This window comes from Fukomys damarensis, unplaced genomic scaffold, assembly GCF_012274545.1.
Source record: "Fukomys damarensis isolate Sample0158 unplaced genomic scaffold, DMR_v1.0_HiC HiC_scaffold_13, whole genome shotgun sequence".
In the NCBI taxonomy this organism is placed as follows: domain Eukaryota; kingdom Metazoa; phylum Chordata; class Mammalia; order Rodentia; family Bathyergidae; genus Fukomys; species Fukomys damarensis.
In genome coordinates this window covers 24,743,791-24,767,710 of record NW_022900925.1, presented here as the reverse complement: position 1 = coordinate 24,767,710, position 23,920 = coordinate 24,743,791, and the positions used below count along the sequence as shown (strand labels likewise).

Below are 23,920 nucleotides of genomic sequence, written 5' to 3'. Positions count from 1 at the left end.
GAGTGGACTTTTTTTTTTAAAAAAAAAAAAAAAAAAAAGTACTGTAAGTTTTCCACATTACTCAGCAGCAGCCTCATAGACCTCCTGTTTACCACATCTTGATTCCATCAAGGGGCTACACCAAGTGGCTGTGTAAGTACACTCTGTGATGGCTGCACAACAGTGAAATCACCCAAGGATGCATTCTGCAACAGACAACTATACAACGAAGGGTCTAAAATCAGTACTCTGGCCTACGAGAAAGACCACAGAAACATGTTAACCAATTTTCATTGTCATTATGCAACAGCCAAGTAAGTACACTGGCCCATTTTTGTTCAGCACACAAAATGAGGGCTAATATCTGAAACATGAGAAGTAACATGGAGGCAAACCTGTCACCCACAATACAATTCAATGAGAGCTGTTTAGCAATATAAAAGTTTGAAATATTAAGTAAAGATTACTGAAAGTATTCAAGCAGGGGTTTAATTACGTGTCTGGACTGCTCTAGCCTGAAATATCACTTGACCTCAGTAAAATTATGTGAACCAGAAAAATTTCCTGATTTTCCCGCTATCTCTCCTAGTCTTCTTTTTATCTTGCTCTAAAACCTACTTGAAATGCTTGGCACATACACTTTTGTAAGCAAAATAAAACTGCTATCTACTTTTCTAAATTTAAGGCCCACCTTGCTATTGAATCTGGAGTAAAATCCTACCTTAAGTTCAATGAGTTTTCCAATTAAAATACCAACAAAAAACAACACAAGCCTATTCTTTAGTAATATCAATTTCTTTCCACTCATGCCCCCTTTCTATGGTCACTAATATTACAAATAGCTGCAGTCAGGGCTGGGGATTTAGCTCAGTGGTTCCGCTGCCTGCCTTGCAAGCACGAGGGCCTGAGTTCGATCCCCGGTACAAAAAAAAAAAAAAAAAAAAAAAAAAAAAAAAAAAAAAAAAAAAAAAAAAAAAAAAAAAAGCTGCAGTCAATCTGAAATTTATCCTCTACCTGAAATGTAAGCAGCAACAGCTTTGCTATTACCTTTCCATCTCTTTTTCACTGCCAACAACTGGAAGATCAATTGTATTACATGCTATATTATAAATGACTGGGTCACTTAAGACAACGTCCTAGTTCCACAATAACAAATCTATAAAATAAGCCAAGTGCCTGGAATTTTACAACAGGCTTCTTAATGATACCCTTGCCTCCTTTGTGTATGTGCGTATGTATGGTACTGAGGATTGAACTCAGGGCCTTAATACTAAATTATATCCCTAGCCCTTTTACTAGCTTTTGTTTTGTTTTGTTTTGAGACAGGGTCTTGCTAAGTTGCCCACGTGGGGCCCGTACCTGTGATCCTCATCCCTTAGACTCCCAGAGTACTGAGATGGAAGGGGGAAGGGCCCAGCTCTGTCTCCAATTTTATTTCTCTATACTCTTGGCTACCAGGCAGACAAAATGGCCCTTTAAAAACACAGTGGATTGTGTCATTGCCCTACATCAATAAATACTAATAACAGTAACAGCTAACATTTATAGGTCACTTACTATGTGCCAGGCTCAACTTTAAACACTTTACATGTATTAAATAATCCAATAATCACAACAGTATGAGACAGGTACCAGCTGTGGTTAGAATGTTTGTCCTTTGGCCTACACATTCCCTTTACTCCTGGTAAATAAATGTCCTCATCTCCACTCTCATTTTAAGGCTTCATCTTCACTTACACTAGATTATTCCTCAAAGAGACTAAACACTGTGCTTCCTATTTAGGATTCTGTGCTTGTAATCTCCAGCTCAGGTTAATTTAGGCCAAAAAGGCAACTTAGAAGAAAATCAGGTTACTCATAGATAGAAATAAGAAGCTAGAGAACCAGATATGTAAACAAGACTTCCAGGCAACCAAGAAAACCCAACCACATCAGCGGGGTACTGTCAAGGACACCAATATCACTAGGATGAAGTAGTTATTTTTCTTCAGTTCTGGGGTTAAAACCCAAGGCCTCATGGATGCTAGGCAAGTGCCCTACCACTGCACCACACTGTCAGTGCCACCCCCCTTTTCTGGAAGGAGGGTTTTGACTTGCTATGCAGTTCAGACTAGCCTTGAACTAATTAGGTGGGCTAAGCTATCCTGGAATTCACAATGATTTTCCTGCCTCAGCTTCCCAAGTGCTGGGATTACTGCCATGTGTTACCACACCTGCTTCTCGGCCCTTAATTTTCAAAAAAAGTTTTGTTCTTACTAGATTCAAAGCTCTAGTACAGAGATCTGCCTGCCACAATGGCATCATATAACTGATCTTCTGCTATGTTTTCTAAAAGTATCTTGACTAGGAATGTTTACACTAATACTACACATTGTGTATGGAAGATGAAATTTCCCGAAAGAAAACCAGTGTTATTTAGTTGAAGATAGTATACTACTCTACCCTCCCCAGCCAAACATACTACTGTAACTGCCTAAGGACCCTTGGATAGTTACGGCTCTGCTTTGATTAAATGCCTAGGCAAGGCTCAAGTTTGCAATTCTCCTGCCTTAAAAATACTGGGATTATAGGAATGTGCCACTATACCCAGCTTCATCTCTTCTAAAGTAGTTTTCCCCTGCTATCCACTATCCCTTCCACCAATTACTGGCACACCACCTATTTAATTTCTTCATGGCATTTTGCACAGTGCCTTCCTTATTTGTTTATCATCTGTTATTCCCCAGTAGGTTACAGAATAGGCCTGTGTGTGTTTGACCATCAAAGATAAATAATGGTAGGCAGCATGATCTTTTTAAAAGACAAATCACCTGATGTTGCTTCATAGTTGAATATCCTACAATGCTTCCCACAACAATTAGATCAGATGTAAGTATCTACTACAGCATGGCCCATATCTACTTTGCTGGTTCCAGCCTTTTTAGTTTTGTTGCTGCTGCTTTAGATTTTTGAAGCAGAGGTCTTACCATGCTCCCAGCTGGCTCAGAACTTGAGATCTTTTTATGCCTGTCTTCAGAGTCCTGGGACTATAGACATGGGCCACTATACCACCTTAACACCAGCCAGCCTTTGGACAGTTCCTAGTACAAATCAAACTCTCACTTGAGTCTGTGGCTGGAATATTTTACCATGGGCTCTCAATTATTAATTATTATTTTCCCCAGAGATCAGGGTCTCATTATATAGTTCAGGTTGGTCTTGAGTCACTACGTAGCCCAGGCTGGCCTCAAACTTGCAGCAATCCTCCTGCCTCAGCCTCTGGAGTAGCTGGGATTATAGGAATGTACCAGCACACCCAGACAAACTTAGTTTTTTCTTGCTTATCTCAATTATGAGACTTTCCCCCTTGAGGCCAGAAGTAAATCTGCATTATAAATCTATTATAATGCCTACTACCAACTCAGACTCAAGTATCTATGAAGCGGGGGATTGGTATTTTCTCAGATATTTTTTTAAAGAAAAACTATCCCTCTCCTCTAGCCAAGGTAAGATATTTCTATAATTTTCTAAACCTCTTTCCAAAAACAGACCAGAAAAATTTCTTTTTATTATGGACAATTTATTTTTACAGCTAAAGAAAAAGAAGACCAACACTCTTAGGAGGAGTATTAAGGCATGAAATAGGAAAAGGTATTTTTAAAAGACACTAGCCAGGGATTTAGCTCAGTGGTTCTGCTGCCAGCCTTGCAAGCGTAAGGACCCGTGTTCGATCTCTGGTACCAAAATAAAAAAAAATAAAAAATAAAAAAGATACTGAACATGACTTAGGATCAATACCTGATCTGTCCCCTCGATTAGGTTTTTAAAATATAAGATACAATACTGTCATATCACTACCATAACCATGTACCTACCGATTAATGATGAGTATTCGGTCCTCTTTTATATCATACATTGTAGAAAATCTAATATGACTTCATCATAAGCAAGTCCTACTTACCAAGTGCTCTGGCTACTGCCAGAAAAGGAATCTGGTCAATAACTGTGCTCCTTCTCACAGGTCCACTATGAGAGAGCCGAGGCCTCTTCCAAACTACACGGTTCACTCCAGACTTGTTCATGACACTAAAAAAAAAACAAAACAGGTTCACATAAATATTCTATTTCCATGTGTTCAATAACTAGTAAAATAAGGTTATATTATCATAAAATAAGGACATCTTATAAGGATGCATAAGCCACAGTTCTGTTCAGAAAGGAAAAAGAAAACAGGACAAAAACAAGCAAACAAATGAAACAAACCCAGGGCAAGATTAAACCAAACATGGTGGCACACACCTGTAACCCCATCACTCTGGGATGCTGAGCCAGGAGGATGCTAAATTCGAGCCTATCCCAGGAAACTTAGCAGGACCTTGCTTCAAAATTTAAAAAGGGGGTTGGGGGTTGCTGGGGATGTAGTTCAGTGCAAATGCCCTGGGTTCAATACTAAGTACCACCACCACCGATAAAAAGAGTAAGTTACATGAGGAAGGGCAGAGAGTCAACTAATCTCAGCCAGATAAAACTACATAGAAGCAATATAAAGAAAACTGAGTACATATCAGGTCAAAGAGAAAAGATGTCTTAATGACTTTAAATAACTAAGGAGAGGAAAAGAGCACCAATAAATCAGGAGATACTAAATAGTAATAAAAGAAATTTAAAAGGAAAGGTTAAAGCCGGGCATGGTGACACATGCTTGCAAATCTCAGCACTCTGAGAAGCTGAGGCAGAAGGATCACCAATTTTGAACCCAGCCTACGCAACTTACAGACCGACCCTGTATCCAAAGAAAAGGAAAGAATTTATGGAAATTTCTTTGGGAATGGGGGAAGGTTTTCATATTTTTATACTGAAGAATCAGTAGGATATAACTCAAGAGAAATATCTATATACATATTTAAATATTTTTGTAATTTGAAGTGTACGACTAGACTTTGGGAAACATATCAGCTATCAGCTATATAGACATACATCTGAGAGAGAGTAAGAAATCCTCCTAAAAATTTGCAATAGGAATAACAAAAATATGTAATTAGTACATACTCCAAAGTATCTAACCCTTGAAAATATGGTTTTGGGGGGGTACCGGGGATCGAACTCAGGTCCTTGTGATTGTGAGGCAAGCACCAGAACCACTGAGCTAAATCCCCAGCCCTATATGGTTAATTATTTGGGGGGAAAAAAACTCTCAAAATGTAAGAGAGACAATTTTTCAATCTATTTCTAGCATGACTAAAATGAGACAGGTATAAAAGAAAAGTAATCCCTTAGTCAATATAATCCCAACTTCTCTGTTATTTTTCCCCCTAATGTCAATACAGAAATAGCATTCCTGGAAGGCTAAAAAAGATGAGGGAAAGAGTTGCCAAAAAGCCTCTTTCTGAGAAACAGTAAGTATTAAGTCTACCTGACATTAGGTCTAGCTGACAAAACATGCTGATTCCCAAAACTGTGAGATAGAGCCCATTAGAATATCTAATTAAGCCCAGGTATGATGGCCCAGGCCTATAATCCAACACTCTGGGAGGCTGAGCTAGGAGGATTACAAATTTGAGCCCAGCCCGGGCAATTTAGCAGCTTGGCGAGATCCTGTCTGGGAAAAAAAAAAAAAAAAAAAGAAAAAGAGAAAAGAGATAACTAACGAAGTCCCTTTATTTAGGTCCCATAAGCACCCAGAAACCCTTTCATTATAATCTGAATAATCTACAAAGATAGCCTACTGCTGTGGCAGATGTCCATAATTCCAGCTACTTGGGAGACTGAGGAAGACTGAGGACTGCAAGTTCAAGGCCAGCGTGGGCAACTTAGTAAGAACTTGTCTCGAAAAATTTTTAAAAGGGGACAAATGACTGCAGATATAGCTCAGCATTCCTTGGGTACAATTGCCACTACTACAAAAAAATGGAAAACTGAAGACAGGAAAGATCAGATAACAGCGACTGCCTCAGAAGCAAAGGCACTGTGAAATGCCTTCCACTTAAGGCACAGTCAGCCAGTTCATCTCTGTTAAGACAGTAAAGTAAAGGAATGAAATGAATACAGAATGATCCAAAAATGTAGATGTTAATGTAGAAGAGTAATTCCAGAAAAGTGCTTATGTACCATCCTTCTTGGGAACTACTTTAATTTTCAGTTCTTATTCTATTATTATTATTGGTACTGAGATTGAATCCAGGGCCTTCACACTGAGCTACACCCCAGCAGGCTGAGTTTGAATTTATAATCCTCCTGCCTCAGGCCTCAGGAGTGGTGAGATTACAGGAGTGTGCCACGATGCCCAGATTAATTCTCAGTTCTGAAGGCAACATCTAAGTCATAACAAGAGTTACAGTATCAAAGGCATTTTATTACATTATGCTTTCTTCAATGCTGATCCTTAAAAAGGAAACAGCAGTGTGAAGTGAATCTGCCATTCAGTAGAGTCTATGAAACATAAGAGTAAGGATAAGGTTTTCTATTCTGCCTTCATATCATCTTAAAAACCCTATTGTTCTTTCCTAAACCTGCTCCCTAAAAGGTAATGCTTAGTAATATTTAAATAATTACTGTTGGGGAGGGGAGGAGGGGGTAAAGGGAGGGTGGGGACAAGGGGAAAAAATGAGAACCAAGACCTGGCATGCAAAGGTACAGGATCCCAATAATGAATGTAACTGTACTGTCTACCTAGAATGTACCAATAAATTCAATTTAAAATTTAAAAAAAAGAATAATTACTGTAGCTGTTTCTAATATAAGAGAGCTACTAGGAACTCTTGATACTCAATATTTAAGGATATTTTAGTTATGTTTCTGAGGAACTAAAAGACAAATAATGGTACCAGTTAAACATACAAGTTTATGCAGTGTCAAAAAACAAAATAATGCCAAACATAGTGGTACATGCCTGTAATCCCAAATTAAAGCCCAGCCCAGGCAGTACAGTGACTTAGTCAGGCACTGCTTCTACATACATACAAAGGGCTGGGATGCACCTCAATTCAAAGGGCCTAGCTTCAATCTTGGTGGGGGGAGAAGAGGAAGGAGGAGGAAGAGGAGGAGAGAAGAGAGAAGGAAGGCAAGAGAGAGAATGAGTGAGTTGTAAAACATGCTGCTTTTCCTGCACTCCCTGCTGCTGCCCTATACAATTAAAAGGCATATAAAAAGGAATAGCCTGACATGAAGAAAGCTGACAGAGCAGCAACAGAAGGCTGCAAAAACAGAGCACTGGCCAATTGCCTAGGTTGGGACACAGGGAGGTGAGGAAATAACTTACCATAAAATGGCTCAATTTTTGCAAAAAGACACCTGCTCCCAAATGGCAAAGAGCAGCTGTCCAACTGTCCAGATGGTATTTTCATGATAACGCCAAAAACATAAACTCTTTATTATTAGTTATTAAAATCAAGGAAAATATAAATTTTAAGTTGAAAAAGAAAGAAGTAGAAGCCCAAAGTTATTTTTTAAGTAAGATTGATGAGAAGTGATTGGGCCTACCAATATTTTTAAAGTATGATAATGGGGCTGAGGACGTAGTTTAGTGGCAGAGCTTGCCTGGAATGTCTGCCACGTCCTGGGTTCAATTCCTAGCATTGCCAAAAAGATAAAAAAATCATAATAATGTCTCAGTTTTTAAAATTATGGTACTAGTAAATGACAGGAAAAAACAACCCAAAAAAGAACCAAGCATATGCAGTAATTCTATTTATAATTACAAAGCCCACTTGCACAGCTCCTAATAAAGGTCTTAGATATAAGCTGAGCATCATCTGTGTGATTAAGTAGACTATAACCTGAACTCAACACTGCAGGATATAGGACAGGAAGTACAGCATGACGACCTCAGGAATACTATCTTCATCAGGGCCAGTCTGTACTACAGATGGAGTTCGAGGCCAGCCTAAACTATATAGTGAGACAGTGTCTCAAGCAAACAAGGAATACTGTCTTCAGAAGTGATTCTTAGGATATCCGGGAGCCATTTTCTAGCCCTCCAAATGATTGCTCAGGTATAAATAAACAAGGCCACATGGTCTAACAGTAAATATGTTTTACATGCCACAGGAATCAGTGTCTTGTAAACAGCCCCCAGCTATAGCTGCCTGGTCCCTACACAGGTCAAATTCCATGCATAGAAGAAAACCAATGTTTTTGCTTCAGACAGAAATTTATACTCTATTCAAAGTCTTCCCTTCACAGATACAGTTCCATTCGAGGCTCATTCTAAAATAAGCAATTTGCCTACAAAAGAGCTGATATTCTGTGTTTATGTGACCCAGAGAAACAGTGTAAAAACAGGGCAGACTCAAGGCCTTTTTCCCACTAAAGGATTTTATACCTGATCAGCATTTTAATCAGGAAGGAAAAGGTGTACAATTGTTCAGGTGGCTATCAGTAACCATCTAGGAAAAAAAGAAATTAACTTGTATCCCTACCACACTGCTTAGATTTTGAAATTCCAAAAGAACTGAAGAGTAAAATAAAAAGATGTATTAAAGTGGTTCTCAGAATGTGGTTTAGGAGCCAGGCACAGCGGCATATGCCTGTAACAACATGTTGCTCAGTGGAACAGTGCCTGCCTAGCATGCCTGAGGCCGGGAGTTCAATCCTCAGTGACTGACAGGCAAGTAGACAGACAGACAGACACACACACACACACACACACACACCCTCAGTTAGGAATCAGGTCCCCAAGACTTTTTCAGGGGTGTTCAAACTTAACTTTCTATTCATAAAATATTAAGACCAGGCATATACAGTAGAGTTTTTAAAGGGATGAATGACAAATACAATAAGATGTGTCAGTATTTAAGAGGTCTGCGTAACTCAGTGTATTTTATCAGCATAACCAGTATTTTCCAAATGATAAATGCATATTATACAGTCATACGTAAGGCTTCCAATCACATAATGTTGGAAAAGGCAAAACTATGGAGATAGTAAAACCATCAGTACTTGCCAGAAATAAGGAAGGAAAACAGGAATGGACAAACACAGATCATTTTTAGAACAGTGAAACTATCCTGCATGATTCTATAATGGTGCAGATATATCTTTACATACTTTTTATAAATACAGTCAGAATGAACCTTAACATAAACTATAGAAACTGGATGATAATAATGTTATCAATTATAACAAATGTAAAACTCTACTGTAGGATGTTGATATTGGGGAAAGCTGTGCTTGGAGAAGGAAGGTAGGGAGTTTTTGGGAACTGCTGTTTCCCCTTCAATTCTGTGAATCTAAAAATGTTTTTAAAAGTATCATCTAACTTAAAAAAAATCAGCTAGGCTGGGTACAATAGTGCATGCCAGTAATTCCAGATACTCAGGAGGCTGAGACAGCAGGATAACAAGAATGAGGCTAGCCTGGCCAACATAGCAAGATACCATCTCAAAATAAGTATAAAAAGGACTGGGGATGTAGCTCAATGCCAGACTGGCTCTTGGTTCAATCCTAGTACTGCACAAAATAAAAAATAAAATCTATGTATTTTAATACATTTTATTAGTATCTATCAATTTTATAAAATATTGGGAAGTTTTTTTTTTTCCTGGTACCAGGAATCAAACTCAGGATCTTGTGCTTAGCAGGCAGGCAGGTGTGGCACCACTAGGATAAATCCTCAGCCAGGAAGACTTATTTTTTAAAAATCATACGTGACAACCCACTTTCTGGTCCCCTCCTGTCTTTCTCAGGAGCTTTCCTCTCAATAAAATTTCCTACTCTTTAAAAAAAAAACAAAAAACAATAAAAATCATACATGGTTGGGTGTGGTAGCTCACGCCTGTAATCCTAGCACTCGGGAGGCTGAGGCAGGAGGATCGCTATGAGTTCGAGACTAGCATGGGCTACATAGTGAGTTCCAGGTCAGTCTCAACTACATAGTAAGATCCTGTCTCAAAAAAAAAAAAAAAAAAAAATAATAATAATAATAATAATGTATGTCCAGGAGCAGTGCACATACCTGTCATCCTAGCTACTACTCTGGAGGCTGAGGTAAGAGGATCACAAATTCAAGAGAGCCTGGGTAACACCAAGACCTGTCTCAAAAAACTTTAAAAGACTAGAATTGTAGCTCATTGGCACAGCTTCCCCAGCACAAAAAAGGACCCACATACAACAAATCACCAATACAACAAATGAATAAATAAGAGACAATGGTTCAATGGCTTTTTAAAATCCAAGCATAATTTTTGAGGGATGAGACAGTACTGAAGATTGAACCCAGGCCTTCACATCATGCTAGGTAAGTGCTCTACCACTGAGCTATATTCCTAGCACTTTTAAAACTTTTATTTTGAGATAGGGTTGCCACGTTGCACAGGCCAGCATCAAACTTTCCATTCTCCTGCCTCAGCCTCCCAGAGTGCTGGGATTTTAGGAATGCACCATCACTCCTTATGTGAAAAGTTTTCAATAAAACTGTGTACAATGCTAGGCCTGGCGACTCATGCCTGTAATTCCAGCACTCTGGAAAGCTGAGCCAGGAAGATTTAAATTCCAGCCCAGTGTGGGCAACTTAAAAATTTAGCAACACCCTACCTCAAATTTTAAAAATGAAAAGAATAAAAGGCTAAGGATGTACTTTAGAACAAAGATCCTGGGTTCACTCCACAGTATACAAAAAACTTATATGTATTGTTAGTTGACTTGATATACTGTTTTCCTTTTGGAGGCATTATGAGAAATAAAAGTCAATTCAAAATGAGATAAATTACACTGGAATTTTTCATCAGGCAAACTAAAATCCATTTAACAAAAAAATCAACCTTATTAAGAGGGAGAAATAGCTAAACAGAATCACAAGAGAAAGACAAAAAAGCAGAATCATTACCTCCCACCAAGTCCTTCAATTCGTTCTCTTTCCTTGGGAAGTTCTGGCTTATGGTCCTGTGTCACCTCCACAGCTCTGACAAAATCATCCTTCGGGTCATCCTGAATTCCAAGGACCACCCCTGAGTCACCTACATGAGCTACATACATCTTCATGCCCCGTATGATGACCACACTGGCAGTTGTCCCTGATGTGCTGGGAAGACCTGTCATAGTCTTTGGCCATTCTGCTGCAATGAGAAACAAAATATTTTATTCTTCCAGGTATAAACATTAATACAGTATTAGGATACAAACAACAATTAGCCTGAAGCAGCATTCTAAATATATTCTGGAAATTACTCAGGGATTTCTGTTTGATTAACATGTTAATAAATTTTATAAACAATGCAGCTATAATAAAACTGCCAAAACAGTCAAAGAGAAATTTATTAGAGGACACACTATTTCCATATAACTCTTAGTCTTAACTACATTTAAAAACATTGGTTTGATTTGGTTTTTGTAGTAAGGAATGAATACAGGGCTCAACCACTTAACTATACTCCTGTAGTTAAACAGTTTTGATACTATGTAGTCAGCCATTTAGGATCTGTTTATTAATCTTTGAAGACTTTCCAAAAATCTCTACTTGTTTGTGAACTGTTTTTGAATACTCAAAAATCTGAAAATAGCATTTATTGAGCACTATATGACATTTTGTACTGAGAGCTTTACATGTATTACCTCAATATTTGTAACAAGCCAATCAGGTAAGTTTATCCCATTATTTTCATCTTGCAGATGGGGAAATCAATATTTTGGAATTGAATGAATCAATACTAAAAACTCGCATCATCTGGGTATGGTGATGCATACCTGTAATCTTAGCACTTCAGGAGGCTGACAAGTTCAAGCCTAGCATGGGCAACTTAACAAGAACCTGTCTCAAAATGAAAAACAAGGGCCAGGGATTTAGCTCAGTGGTGCCACACCTGCCTTGCAAGTGCAAGTTCCTGAGTTTGATCCCCAGTACCAAAAAGAAAAAAGAAAAACAAAAAAGGTGGCCAAGGATGTCCTAGCTCAGTGAGGGCTCTAGGTTCAATTTCTAGGAACACATACACACAAACTTGGCCAGAGGAGCTAAGAGACTTGTTGGAAGGCCACAGATAACCAAATAATTACAGAGGAAGTATGGAATTCAGTGCAAAGCTTCTGGGTTCAATCTACAGTAAAATGCATTCAAGGCCAGCAGAACTATGTAAGAAGACTGTCTCAAAAAAACAAAACATTAAAGGACCTGAAGAGATATTTTGCCAAAGACACAAATGGCCAACAAATAATTTAGTAACACTAATTAAGGGAAATCTGAATCAAAACTACACCAAGTCATCATCTCACATCTGTTAGAATAGGTGCCATCAAAAGACAAGAGGTGGGCTGGGCTGGGTGGTGCCTGCTTATAATCTCTGCACTGAGGCAGGAGGACCACTGTGAGTTCAAGGCCAGTCTGGGCTACACAGTGACACTTTGTCTCAAAGAATCAAGGAAAAAAATAAGACAAGAGGTAACAACTGATCTGGGTGTGGTGGTACAGGCCTGTAATGCTAGCACTCTGTAAGGCTGATGCAGGAGGATTGCCACAAATTTGAGGCCAATTGGGCTACAAAGTCAGATCATGGGAAACTTGAACTACAAAGCAAGACATTCTTTCAAAAAAGCAAAACAATGGGCCAGGGATGTAGCTCAGTGGCCCATCCTTCCTCACAAGTGCAAGGTCCTGAGTTCGATCCCCAGAAACAAACAAACAAACAACAACAACAAAAAACCCAAAAAACAAAACAAGAGGTAGTAAGTGTTGGCAGAAATGTACATTGGTACAGCCAAGATAGAAAACAGAATAAAAATTAAAAATAAATACAAAATTAAGGGTTGGGGATATAGCTCAGTGGTTCTGCCGCCTGCCTCACAAGCACAAGGTTCCAAGTTTGATCCTTGGTACAAAAATAAATAAATAAATAAAATTTTAAAAATAAAAGTAAAATAAAAATTAAAAATCGAGCTACCATATGACTCAAGAATCCTATTCCTGGGTACATACTCAGAGAAAGTACAATCAGTCTCTTGAATAGTTATCTGTACCTTCGTGTTCCTTTCTGCATTGTTCACAACAGCCAAGATAGCAATCAACCTAAGGGATGATAGATGGATGGACGGACAAATGAAGTGTGACATATACAAGTTGAGCTTCCCCAATCCAACACTTTGGACTGTGAAATTCTCCAAAACCTGTATCTTTGTGAGCACCAATACAACATCTCAAGTACAAAATTCCAAACCTGACCTATGAGACAGGTTGTAGTCAAAATGCAGGTGCAGGAGGACTGCATATTTAAAACCCACCTGGGCAACTTAGTGAGACCTGGTCTCAAAATAAAAAACAAAAAAGCCTAGCCTGAGAAACTTAGCACCTTATGGAGACCCTGTCTCAAAATAGAAAGTAAAAAGGGACCCCCCCCCTCAGTCATCACTCAATCACTCAACTGATTATGTAGCTCAGCGTGGTAGATTGCCCATGCATTCGATTCCAAGTACCACCACTGCACTCTTGACCCCCTCAAAAAAGATATAGTACAGCTCAGCTGGGAGAGTGCTCACCTACCACATACAAGGCTCTGGGATCAATTCTTAGCCCTGCAAAACAGAACAGGTAGGTACATTTGAGGTTGTAGCTCAGCACGGACAAGGCCCTGGGTTTAATATCCAAAGCATACATGTACACACAAAGCTAAGCATGTGAAAAATCACCTTCAGGAGATACATATATCATATGTATGAAACATATATGCATTCTGCGTTTAGACTGGGGTTCAAACCTCAAGCTATTCACGTCTTTGCAAATATCCCAAAATCTGAAAAAAAACAAAAAACCCAAGACAATTTTGGTCCTACTCAACCTCTACCCACCGTGGAATACCACTCAGTTAAAAAAGAGAATAAATTTTGACATTTCCAAGAAAGATGAACTTGGAGGATGTTATGCTGAATGAAATAAATCAGGCACAGAAAATCAAATACTATATGGCCTCACACATGGAATCTTAAAAAATCAAACACATAGCAGCAGAGATTAGAAGGATGTCAGGGAGTAGGGATTGCCAAGGATTGGGGCTGGGAGAAGTGGGAGATGGCCAAAGGATACAAACCTTCAGCTTAAGACAGTAAATTCTCAGGATCTGATGTACACCACATTGACTATATACTATGCTGAACAGTGTAACTGAAATTGGCTGAGTAGCTCTCATTCTCACCACTCGTTTTGCAAACCATGCGAGGTGATGAGTGTAACTGACTATTGTATCACTTTACAACACATACATATACCAAATCATCCCATTATATACTCTAAAAATAAAACTACAGCTAAAAATAAAATCTCTTCTTCAGAAGAAACCATTAAAAGAGTTTAAAGACTCTTTTTCAGAATGAAAGGATACCACAAAATGGTCCTACAAATCGGACTCTGTCCCAAGAAAGGCAGGTGGGATGGGGACAAAGGAACAAAGCCTTATACGAAAGAAACTCAAAAACTAGCAAAGGTGGTCAATTTCTTTAATCACTGAGAAATACCAAAGCCACAATTAGATACCACTACATGATTATCACATTGCACAAATTATAGTCTGACAATATCAACTGTGGTTAAGAATGTGAAACATATTGTCATCAACTACTGTGAGAATATAAACTGGTAACATTTCAGAAACATTTAGATATTACTTAGGAAAGGTGAAGACATGCATACTCTCGGACTACCCTCTAGGTACACACCATAAATTAATATACCTATTCAAAAATACACTTGACTACTCATGAAGGCTAAAAATGGGCCTACTCAAATACCCTTCACCACGGAGAATGGACCATACTACATATAATGTGTAGGAATCTCAAAAGAACCATGAAATAAAGGAATACATACAGTATGATTTTCTTCAAAAACAAGATGTAATTAGAAAAGTGACAAGACTACTCTGAAAAACAAGCAAATCACTAGAGCTGTCATCATAAAAGCTGGGCTGGCAGTTACTCCTTGATCTATGAGCACAGGAAGAACATACAGGTATGTCTGAGGTATAGGCAATGTTCCCTTTCCTAACTGCATAGTATTCACTTTATACGTATTCATTAAAATGTACATGTATGAATGTTATATCACTTATATGTATGACATGTTATAGTTCATAACTTTTTAAGTTAAAAAAATAATTAAGCATGTCATGTACAGGTGCCAACTCCCCACGTGGAATGTGATCATTACATACTGCAAACACGTACCAATAAAAAATTTTTTAGGGCCTGTGATTTAGCTGAGTGGTGCTGACGCCTATCTCATAGGTGCAAGGTCCTGAGTTGGATCCCCAGACCCCACACAAAAAATTTTTTTAAAGCAACATGAAAAAGGCATCAATTTTGTTAGCACAGAACAGGCTAGAGATAGCTCTTTTGCCCTTCCAGTTCTCCAGTTTGGTTACAGCAGTCATTCCTAAAAGCTCAGCCTAGAGTATACTGTTTCTGTAGCCCTTTCAATTATTTTATCCCTGAACTATCAATAAACCCTTTCTTTTGAATCAGCTAGACTGTTTTTTGCAGCTAAGAATCTAAAAAAAGAAAAAAATGACATCACTATAAATGTATGAAGTGATATCCCAGAAAAAGTATTCTCAAGCACATTGAGAAAATGAAAATTTCCTTGTAGCATTCAAGTAATTTGGTCATTAAAATAACCTAAACCAGTATCTAGAATATATAAAGAACTAAAAAAAAACCAGACCCCCCCCACAATTAAAAAACCCAATTCAAATCTGGGCTTCTGAAATGAATAGATACTTCTCAAATGAAGAAGTAGAAACAGCAAATAAACACATGAAAAAATGTTCAGTATCACTGGTAATTCAAGAGATGCAAATTAAAATAATGCTGAAATTCCATCTCACTCCAGAAAGAAGGCTATTGTCAAGAAATCAACCAATAGAGGCTGCAGATTTACCTCAGTGATGCCATGCCTGTTGATTTCTGGTGTACTCCCCGCACCAAAGGGGAAAAAAAAAACAAAAGAAAAAAAGAAATCAACCAATTACAAATGCTGGAAGGACTGTGGGGGAAAAAGGATTCTCCACTGTTAGTAGGAGTGTGGACTGGTGCAACCACTGTGGAAGTCAGTGTGGAGAGTTCTCAAAAAACTAAAACTAGAGGTTCCATGGGACCAGCTATTCCTCTTCTTGATATCTTCCCGAAAAAACAAAAGCATTATATCACAACAATATATGCACACCCATGTTTACAGAGGCACAGTTTGTAATATCTAAACCTTGGAAACAGCCCAAAGGCTCATCAATCGATGAGTGGATAAAGACTTTTTTAAAATAGAGTACTACTGTGTCATAAAGAAGGATAAGCTTAAGACATTTATAGCTAAATGGGTGCACCTTGACACCATACTTTAAAGTGAGATAAACAGGACACACGTGTAAATATCGAATTGTTTCTCTGGTGTGAGAAACTGAAAGTGTAAATAAGGACCAAAATGTATAACAGATTCTGGGAAATGGGAGGAAAATGTTTAAATGAGAAGGGGAACAAGGTAGAGAGAAAGAAAGGAAAGGACAAGCAAACTAAGGAGAGAGGGAGGGGTTGAAGGGAGGGAGAACAATGAGAATAAAGAAGAAGCCAGATACACACATGTACAAATTCTCTATGATGAATGTGTGTGTTTGTGTGTATATGTATGTGGCACCGATAAAAATAAAGGTTATATAAAAAAGCCCTAAAACACTGTAAGGGGAATAAAGAAAAAAATTTTCCAAAGACACACTATTACGTAAACCACATTTTTGGTCAAGAGCACAATAACTTACACAAAGAGATACTTTGCAATAGCCTAAAAATAGTGAAATTCACATGAAATCTATACTTAATCATGTTACAATTTGTCTCAGATGTAATTATGAATTCAACCTTGTAAAGTAGTATGGGGCCGGTGATTTAGCTCAGTGGTTCTACCACCTGCCTCGCAAGCATAAGGACCTGAGTTCAATCCCTGGTACCACTATACTATGCTATACTATAGCAATATCTTTTGCGCCGCGCCCCCCAGCTTTGGTACTGGGGATCGAACTTAGGACCTTGCACTTGAGAGGCAGGTGGCAGAACCACTGAGCTAAATCCCCAGCCCATCCTTCTGCCTTTTAATTAAGTATTTTGTGGGAAGGTATTTTGACAATGTAAATATCCTTTTACTAGGTTGAACAGTATCCCTCACCACCAAATGAAAAAACAGACCCCCCAAAACCTATGAATGTGACCTTTTTAGAAAAAGGGTGTACACAGATATAAATACATTAACAATCTTAAAAAGAGACCATCCTGGATTAGAGAGTGGGCACTAATTCCACAAACAAATATCCTTTTAGAAAAATAGGAGAAAGGGAGAAGACAGAGGTGGTGACACAAATAACCAATTTTCATTTAACAACCCAGCACACAACTGTTTTGTTGTTGTTTTGAGACAGAGTATCACTACATAGTCTGGGCTGGCCTTGAATTTCCTTCCTAGCCCTTTCTGACCTAGAGCTCTCAATCCTCTTGCCTCAGCTTGTGGAGTATTGAGACTATAGGTACGTGTCACCACACCCAATAACATTCAACTCTTTCTGAAGAAATGATGTAATGACGAGGTTAAAATCCTTCACAGGAAAAACTGGAAACGAAGTAAAGATGCAAATTTGAAATTCTACAATTTAAAAGATTTCTTCAAATTCAGCCTGAATGCTTATGTTACTTTCTATTATAAATTAACCAAATTTATCTGCTAAACCTAGAATCAATTATTTAACACTATCTTCTTCACAATTCCTTTGTCACATCCTTTTAAAATGAATGCTCTACCTGCTATCTAAATAAAAGACTAGTACGTATTTCATCTTCTTTTTCTTTTTTTGGGGGGGAGGTGGCACTGGGAAATTGAACTCAGGGCCTTTGCACTGAACTATCTCCCTCATCCTTTTCTTTATTTTTATTATGAGACACGGTCATGTTAAATTGCTAAATTGCCCAGGCTGGGCTAGAACTTGTGATTCTCCTTTCTCAGCCTCCCAGAATTACAGGCATATACCACCCTGTCCAGCTCTACACACACTTTAATTAATTAATTAATTTATTTATTTATATTTTTTGAGACAGGGCTTCACTATACAGTTGGGACTGACCTGGAACTCACTATATAGCCCATGCTGGTCTCGAACTCACTCACTGCAATCCTCCAGCCTCGGCCTCCCCAGTGCTGGGATTACAGGATTACAGGCGTGCGGCACCATGCCTGGCTTATTTTGACTTTCTTTTTTCTTCTTCTTCTTCTTCTTTTTTTTTTTTTTTTTATTGAGCTTGGTACATTTTAAGTATACAGTACAGTTATATTCATTATGTCTGTACCTTTACATGACAGGTCTTGGTTCTCATTTTTTCCCCTTGTCCATGCCCTCCCTTCAACCCCTCCTCCCCTCCCCATTTACAAACACTTTGTTTTTCTTGAGACAGGGTCTCAACTAGTGGTTCAGGCTGGCCTTGAACTCTGAGTGATCCTCCTGTCTAAGTCTCCTAACTGCTGGGATTATAGGTATGTACCACCACACTAGGCAAAAAGGTGTTTTTTTGTTCTTGTTTTCCTTCTGTTGATTATTTGAGACAGTCTCTCCCCATGTACACCACATTGGCCTTAACTAGCTACATAAGCCAGGCTGGCCTCTGACTTGCAATCTTCCTGCCTCAGCCTCCCAAGTGCTAGAATTATAGACATGTGCTACCATGCCCAGTTGAAAAGGTCATCCTTATTTGAGAAGGTATTGTTTTAAAATATAAGAAAGTCCTTCAGATGTAGAAGGAAGGCTATTATTTTTTTTAAAAGGAATATAAGTGTAAGCAAGGGTGTGGTGAAAACAGAACCTTCTTAAAAACTGCTGCAGCTGCTGTAGACAGGCAATTCTCAAAAAGTTAAACACGGAACTACCACATGATTCAACAATTCCAACAATTCCACTTCCACATTTATAACCAAAAGAAATGAAAAGAGGGCACAAACATGTTTGTATACCTCACAGCCAAAAAGTAGAAAAAAACAAATGTCTATCAATAAATGAGTGGATAAACAAATATGGTCTACATAACATAGAATACTGATATTATTCAGCCTTAAAAAAGGAGGGCTGGGGGAATTGGCTCAGTGGTTCTCCCGCCTGCCTTGCAAGCACGAGGGCCCCAGTTTGATCCCAGATACAAAGAAGAAAAAAGAGACAAGTCAGGCTCAGTAATACACTCCCATAGTACCAGCTGCTCAGGAGGCTGAGGACAGAGGACTACATCAGTCTGGAAGCTGGACGTCTGCCTAGACAACATAGCAAGACCCACCTTAAAAAAGAAAAAGGAAAAAAAACGAGGGGATTCCAACATATACAACATGTATGAACCCTGAAGATACTCAGAAGGACAAAGACTATGAAACCACTTATATGAGGTACCGAGAAGTCAAATTCACAGGGACCTAAGGTGGAATGGAGGTTACTGGGGAGGGGAGACGAAGAAAGAAAGAGTTGGACTTTTGTGTGCACTGAGTAAAGAGTACAAAGTTTGGGTTTGGGAGGATGAACAGCTCCGGAAATGGTCAGTGGTGATGGTTGCCCAACAATGAATGTCAGTGAACGCCACTTTACAATCATTGAGCCATGGTGGCACATTCCTGTAATCCCAGAACTGGGGAGGCCAAGGTAGGAGGAGCACAAATTCAAGGACAGTCTCAACAACATTATCAAGACCCTGTCTCAAAAAACAAAATAAGGCCAGGCATGGTGACGCATGCCTGCAATCCCAGCCCTTGGGAGGCTGAGGCAGGAGGATCGCTGTGAGTTCAAGACTAGCCTGAGCTACACAGTGAGTTCCAGGTCAGTCTCAGCTACATAGTGAGACCCTGTCTCAAAAACAAACAAACAAAATAAATAAAAAAATAAAAGGTATTTCCATGTTATGTGTACTTTGCTACAAATTTTTTAAAAAATTTTTAATTTAAGAAAATGTAAAAAAGCCAACTAATTCATCTTTGCACACTCATCAAATAATACACCTAGGAGGGAAGAAGAAAGGAAGAAAGGGACAAGAAAAAAACAGAAAATAGAAGAAAAAAACGGAAACAAAGCTTTTGTACACAGGGTGGGGAGGGACTGTGGGGGGAATGGGATAAAAAAATTTATTTATTTATTTTTTTTGGTACCGGGGATTGAATGCGGGTCGTTGCACTTACAAGGCAGGCCACCGAACTGCTGAGCTAAATCCCCCGCCCAAAATTTATTTTAAAAATTCAACTAAACTGGTTGCTAAGCACTACTTTGGACAAAGTTTTATATGATCAATCCTAAAGGAACTGATTATAATACTCAGTTATATGGCCATTTGCTTAGCAAATACAGGCCCTGAGTTTGATCCCCAGCACAATCTATCAATCACAAAGCTAGGAGTGGTGGCACACAGCTGTCCTAGTGCTCAAAGAGGCTGAGGCAGGATTGTTGCAAATTCAAGGCCAGCCTGAACTATGTAGTGAGAACTTGTCTCCAAAAACCAAAATAAATTTTAAAAATACAAATCTCAATATTTGCTATTTTGGAAAAAAGATTTTTGTGAAAAAATTATTACATATGAGTGTGTTGTTTTGAAATAAAATATTAGTAGTAGCACAGTTTTTAATAACTAAAACTTGAAAAAGCCCAATTGCCCATCAGCTGGAGACTGGATAAAGATGTGGTTTTTTAAAAAAATAAAATGGAGTACTATTCAGCCATAAAGAATTAGAGACATTTAGCCGGGCGTGGTGGCGCACGCCTGTAATCCCAGCACTCGGGAGGCTGAGGCAGGAGGATCTCTGTGAGTTCGAGACCAGCCTGGGCTACACAGTGAGTTCCAGGTCAGTCTCAACTACATAGTGAGACCCTGTCTCAAAAAACAAACAAAACAAAACAAACAAAAAAGAATTAGAGACATTTATAGCTAAATGGGTGCACATTGAGGCCACACTCCTAAGTGAAATAATAGGACACACATGTGTAAATACCTAATTTTTTCTCTGGTGTGGAAAACTGAAAGTGTAAATAAGGATCATAATGTATAATAGATGTGAAATAGGAAGAAAGATTCAAAGGGGAAGGGGAAGTGGGAGGGGTAGGGGAAGGAAAGAAGGGAAAGGAATAAATATGAGAAAAGGAAAAAATAAAAACAAAGTCTTTGTAAATAGGGATGGGTGGAGGGGTTGAAGGGAGGACGGGGGAAAAAAATAAGAACCAAGATATATGTAAAGGTACAAATTCCCAATGATGAATGTCATCATATTGTATACCTAAAATGTACCAACAAACTTAATAAAAAAGAATTTTGTATAGTACATATATCATATATATGTGTATGTGAGATATTATATATATACGTTTATATCCTGTTTTTCTTTGGTAGTACTGGAGACTGAACCCAGGGACTTGCACATGCTAGGCAAACTACATCCTGAGAACTTTTTAAAAAATGTTTTTGAAGCAAGATCTCACTAAACTGCCCAAGCTGACCTCAAACTTTGAATCCTGTTCTCAGTCTCTCTGGTAGCTAAGATTACAGGCATGCGCCACCACGCCTGGCTTCACTAGTAAATAATGATAGATGAAGCTCATATAAACAAAAGCTCTTTTGGGATCCTTAATGATTTAAGAGTACAAGAGCTTTGGGCTAGTGGATCAGTGGTAAAGCACATGCCTAGCATGTGCCAGGCCTTGGGTTCAATCTCCAACACCAAACAATAAAAAAAAGTACAAGCTAGGTGTGGTGGAACATGCTTGTGACCCAGCCACCCAGAAGGCTGACTCAGGAGGATCGCAAGCCAAGGCAAGTCTGGGCAACTCAGCGTAGTCCTATTTCTAAAAGAAATAAAATAGGCTGGAGTTAAAAAGGGCTGGAGATGTAGCTCAGCATTCTTTGTGTTCAATCTCCACTATTTCGGGGAGGGAGTACAAAAGGCTCTGAAAGCTAAAGTTTGAGAGCTGCTGCTAATCCAATGAGCATTACAAAAGTAGAACCAAGGATGCTCAATTCCAAAAGAAACTTCAGTCTTCACAGAAGAAAACATTGTCTTAGAGTCTATAAAATGAACATATATACATAGTATATACTGCACACAAACGCACGCACACACACATATATATATATTTGAGGTTTTTTTAAGTTGGGCAGGGTAGGAATCCAAGAAAATGGATTATTTCAATTTTCCCTAGAAAAATGTGAGTAGTTATGAAATTAAAAACATGAGTAACAGGGGCTGGAGATTTAGCTCAGTGGTTCCAATGCCTGCCTTGCAAGCGCAAGGATCCAAGATTGATCCCCGGTACCAAAAAAAAAAAAAAACATGAGTAACAGGCATGGTAGCATATGCTTGTAATTGCAGCACTGAGGAGGCTCAGGCAGGAGGATCAAAGGTTTGACGCCAGCCTGAGTTACACAGAAAGACCCTAAGGGAAAGGGAGGGAAAAGAAAGAAAAGCAAAGGAAAGGGGACAAGTCAGTCAGTCCAGGAGTAGGATTTAGCTGAGTGTAGGGCATAAGTCAATGGGGGCAGGGCTCAAGAAACAGATCAAATTGAAAAGGCTTTTACAATCTGTAATATTCAAGCATTGGCCAAATTCACATTGCTCCAAATGTACTGCAAAACAGACTCTAAGTAGCCCTTTTGTCTAATCTCCCTCTACCTTGTTGCCTTGCTGCCCACTCCTAGTTCCTCAGCAGTAAGTGATGTATTTCTAGAATATACTACAGTGCTTTCAGCTCTATGCTGCCCACACAAAAACAAAATAAATCCATAATAGGGGCCCCTGGGATTTGAGGGAACCGCCTCCAAAAGGCCTAGTGGTTGGTCTCTGAGTCAGTCAAGTATTTCTTGGCAGAAAGCCAAGCAAATGGAAAACAGACGTTGAAAGGAGCTAGTCTACAACTCTGACAATACCGTTCTAAGTGTTCTGTGTTTCACAAATCTGTAACACTCGGTTATGTCTCTGTCCTTTTGCTGACAATAAATCAACTTTATAATGCTACCATAAACAAAGGGACTTTTCAATAAAAGAAAAGTATCGCTTCTTTTTCTCTAGCAAAGATGTGTGCCATTTATCCACAGTAATATGCGACTATTATCCTGCATAAGTTGTGTGCAGAAATACCGGCTTTACCAAACATTGAAAAGTTGGATGAAACTACAACTACGCTAAATTTCTAGGTACGGTCTCTTAATTCCTTCTAGCATACATAGCTCCTCACCTTTGCTACTGAGGTAGATATTTACAGCTTGTAAGTGTTCTTAACAAGGAACTGTTGAGAATTACGTATCTGAAAGCAACTAGCTACAGCACCTAACACACACACCTCTAACGTGAGGCCTGTTTAAGAAGCAACATGTACTCCATTTTTATTTCATAAGCACGACGAGCTTACGATCCTAAAACATCACCACGACAGAATTCCTTCCGAGGCTTTAAGTCGTCAGATGATCACATTTCAGCCCTTCTAAATTAGCTCACGCTACTCCGAAGAGCCTCCCGGGTCCGTTTGGAGAACTGACACCACCAGTGGGAGGCAACCGAGAGAGCCAAGTCCATCAAGAGCAAAATGGTGACAGATTCTAAGGAAAACCTCCAATTTTCGCGAGTTCCCGCTTCCCTCACCAGACCCAAGCAGGAACTTCAATTTATCTTTTTCGGTCAAAACCTGGCGCAGGCTTTCAAACACTTTTTCGCTCGCCGCCACCGCAGCGAACCGCCCCGGGGAGAGCGCTGGTTCCCGGCTCCTCGGAGAGCTGAACCGAGGCGAGGAGCAGCTGCGGGGAGGGAGCCAGCCCTCCGATCCCCTCCACTTTGTGTGCGCGGACCTCCGCCCGCCACCGAGCAGCCTGCGCTTGCATCACTGTCCTCTGCGGGCGCGCTGCGAGCCGGGGCCCCCACGGCGCTCCCGCCTTAAATACCCCCGAGACGCGGCCAGCAAAACAAGCCGGGGAACTTACCCAGCTTCTTCCACATGGCGAGGTGACAAGCGAGGAA

The 23,920-nt window shown here is 39.3% G+C and overlaps 1 protein-coding gene across 1 annotated transcript in view; it reads right to left on the bottom strand.

The window, feature by feature from the left end:
• The window catches only part of Ppm1d (protein phosphatase, Mg2+/Mn2+ dependent 1D), a 34,544-nt gene extending 10,630 nt beyond the window's left edge, over positions 1 to 23,914 (bottom strand). Inside the window, exons 1-3 of the mRNA XM_010626757.1 lie at positions 23,884 to 23,914; positions 10,781 to 11,009; positions 3,920 to 4,044 (exon numbers count right to left, since the gene is read on the bottom strand). Of these exons, the coding sequence (XP_010625059.1) occupies positions 3,920 to 4,044; positions 10,781 to 11,009; positions 23,884 to 23,899 (370 nt within the window). The 5' untranslated portion in view covers positions 23,900 to 23,914. The remainder of the gene's footprint in view (positions 1 to 3,919; positions 4,045 to 10,780; positions 11,010 to 23,883) is intronic.
• Between the last annotated feature and the right edge of the window lie 6 nt (positions 23,915 to 23,920).